The 3,390-nt window shown below is 35.0% G+C and overlaps 1 protein-coding gene across 1 annotated transcript; it reads left to right on the top strand.

The window, feature by feature from the left end:
- The first annotated feature begins 254 nt into the window (after positions 1–254).
- Positions 255–2,910, top strand: LOC146909146 (glycerophosphodiester phosphodiesterase GDPD1, chloroplastic-like). The gene is made up of 7 exons (XM_085723458.1): positions 255–437; positions 569–753; positions 1,185–1,244; positions 1,479–1,760; positions 1,872–1,967; positions 2,109–2,305; positions 2,434–2,910. Exons 1-7 carry the CDS (start codon positions 341–343, stop codon positions 2,657–2,659), a joined length of 1,143 nt encoding a protein of 380 aa, XP_085579584.1. The 5' UTR covers positions 255–340; the 3' UTR covers positions 2,660–2,910.
- The last annotated feature ends 480 nt before the right edge of the window (positions 2,911–3,390 follow it).

The following is a 3,390-nucleotide window of genomic DNA, read 5'->3' as shown; positions in this document are numbered from 1 at the left end:
ATAAGATGTTGTGATTGGATAAATCATATCATAAGGTTGACTCTAATCCATAAACGCATGAGTTGTATCCGTGTCAAGTGTCAACCAAAGTTGATTGAACAAACAAATACTAAAAGCAGGAATATCCAAAAGCATATGACATATAACAAGAATATTCCTTGCGGAGATCCCGTTGGCATTTCATTATCTTTTTCTCACAATGGATATTTCCAAATTCCCTCAAATAAATACCCCAAGGTTTCTCTCCCACCTTCATCTTCATCATCATCATCATCATCACAAACCCAATCTTAATTCATTACCAAAATCTCTCTCTTTTTCTTTCTCTCTTTCACCTAACATGGCTCTCAAAGCCGTCCACGTCTCCGATGTCCCTTCCCTCGATCTTGTCCCTGAAAATCCCTCCCTTTCCCTCCTCTCCCCCCGTTTTCCTAGCGGTACGTACCATACCATTACATTAACATTCATCCATGCACGTTCTTATTTTATTTATCACGTATCAGATATCCTCTGCATGCAACTGCAACGTAAAATATTGTTATTTGATATGATTTTGTTTTTTGATCAGGTTTGGAGATGAGCAATGGTGATGGATTAAAGATGCCAAAGTTCGTTGTAATTGGACATAGAGGAAACGGTATGAATGTGTTACAATCTACGGATCGGAGAATGAGAGCCATCAAAGAAAACTCCATTATGTCTTTTAATGCTGCTTCTTCTTTTCCTCTTGATTTCATTGAATTTGATGTTCAGGTATATTTCAATTCTTTCATCTTTCTTTCTATTTTCTTTCTTTCACAATAATTTCATTTTATTTTTTTTAATAAAAATCATTATCCGAAAAACACGAAAATTATTAGATTAGATTTAGATGCACGCACACACATGTTCTTTTTCCAGTTTCGGTCGCCGCGTATCTGATCTGAACATATGCCGCTTTTTCCGGGTTTCCTATTTTACCCCAATGGTGTTTGTCGTAAATAAGTTTGGGGTTTAAGGGTTTTTCTGTGGTTTGGTTTTCTCAATTGAATCAATACTGATCTGTTAATTTTTTTCCTTTTGGGTTTGGAATTTTTTAAAAAATGAAAGAAAAAAAAAATAGTTTTTGGATTAAAAAAGTTTGAAGGTGAATGAAGACAGAACAAAAAAGTTAAAGCAAAAGTGCATCGTGTGGTTTTTTGTAGGTGACCAAAGATGACTGCCCAGTCATTTTCCACGATGATTACATCTACTCTCAAGACAATGTAAGCTCCTTTTCTTCTCATTACTATTATACACCGTCATTAATGTTTTTTACACCGTCAATTGGTCATAATCGTCAGATAGTTGTAGATGTTATTATAATTATTTCTAACGTCACACATATGATGATTGTGATTTGTTGATGGTGTAACCCTAACTGATTGTGATCTGTTGACCATGTTATTATTATTTGATTGCTTTGAGTTAATTGTGAGGGCATTTTGGGGTTTTTGCAGGGTAATGTGTTTGGGAAGAGAATACCTGAGTTGTGTTTATCAGAGTTTCTTTCCTATGGGCTTCAAAGAGAGGCAGGAATGGAAGGAAAAGTTTTGGTGAGAAAAACAAAAGATGGAAAGATATATAATTGGGAAGTTGAACAAGATGACACACTTTGTACCCTTCAAGAAGCATTTCTCAAAGTTGAACCTTCTTTGGGTTTTAACATTGAGTTGAAATTTGATGACCATATTGTTTATGAACAAGCTTATCTCACTCATGTCCTTCAAGCCATTTTAAAGGTAAATAAAATTGCTATTTGTAGTACCATTCTTGATGAAATTGTGATGTGGTAATTCGATTATTATGTTTGGTATTTGTAAGTTTTTAACTTGATGAATGTTTTGGGACAGGTTGTTACTGATTATGCTAAGGATAGGCCTATTATATTCTCAACTTTTCAGCCTGATGCAGCGATACTTGTTCATAAATTGCAAAGCACATATCCGGTGAGTTTTTCCGCCTTTTTGTTTAGAACAAATTTAACTATGAGAAGTTGTTGTTTGTTCAAAAAAAAACTATGAGGAAGTTGTTTTTTTGGTTATTATGTGAGATTCTTCTAACATGGGTTGGTGATTTTTTGGTGGCAGGTTTTCTTTTTAACTAATGGAGGGTGTGAAATCTATGAAGATTTGAGAAGGAACTCTTTGGAGGAGGCTTTGAAACTCAGTTTGGAGAATGGATTGAAAGGAATTGTTTCTGAGATTAAAGGGATATTTAGGAATCCTGGAGCTGTAAGCAAGATCAAGGAGTCCAATCTCTCTCTTCTAACATATGGAAAATTAAAGTATGTTTGGTCTTTTCCACTCTCATGTTACATGTTATTGGTCTTTTTTGGTCCAATTGTTTTTTCCATAATTGTGTTGAATGTAATGTTTTTGATACTGATATTTGCTGTTTTGGTCATGATGACAGTAATGTTCCAGAAGCGGTTTACATGCAGCACCTAATGGGGATTGATGGGGTGATAGTAGATTTTGTGCAAGAAATAACAGAGGCGGTTGCGGATATGATGAAGCCAGCAAAGATTGGGGAGGAAGAGGGTTTGGCTGAAGGGATTGGGAAGAACTCAAAGCCTCAATTTTCCCAGCAGGAGCTTTCTTTTCTTTACAAGCTCATTCCACAATTGCTATTGCTTTAAAGAAGAAGAGATGGGTTTTAATTTGATTTGGGGAACACTGATGATAGTTTAGGAGCTTTAATCCTCTCCTTTTACATTAACTCTTTTATTAGACACATAGTAGAATTTGGGGACAGTACCATGAATGCTTAATCATTTGTACATATAGATTTTCTTCTTTTCACTTGAGGATGAAGGAAATGGTGATTATGTATGAAAATTAGCTTGGAGGCCCCTCTATTGAAATGAAATATATTTGAAATTTATTGATAGATGCTCTCATTTATGCACAAATTACATGTGTGACATTCTCGTCTTTTATTGCATTGTGTAAAAAGTATTGAAGTTATTTCCTGGTTCTATCTCGTCGCTCAACCATTCTTTTCCGTTCCGTTAAAATTAGAACAACACAGTCTGGTGGATGACTTGAGGAAAACCATCGGCCTCTATGCAAAAGGGCAAAAGGATGACACATACAATTCAAGAAATTTTCCAATTTATTTTGTCAATTTGATTCTGCTTTTTGTTTTCTTTTTCCTTCATATTTGTCTTTTAGTTTCCGTGCATTTTTATCAGTGTGCATGCTTGAGGTGAGCACACTGCTCAGCTGAACAAAATAGTTCTGCAAGGATGAGAGGGTCTGCCTTTTTATGACAATTTAGCACAGAGAACTAATTTAACAATTTGAGGCAGTATATTGTATTCACAGCAAGGTTATTAATCTTTAATACGTCTTGTTTGTTTTGTTTGGT

This window comes from Medicago sativa, chromosome 7, assembly GCF_051527215.1.
Source record: "Medicago sativa cultivar Bolivia chromosome 7, Bolivia_mono, whole genome shotgun sequence".
Classification (NCBI taxonomy): domain Eukaryota; kingdom Viridiplantae; phylum Streptophyta; class Magnoliopsida; order Fabales; family Fabaceae; genus Medicago; species Medicago sativa.
This window is presented reverse-complemented; position numbering and strand designations above follow the sequence as displayed.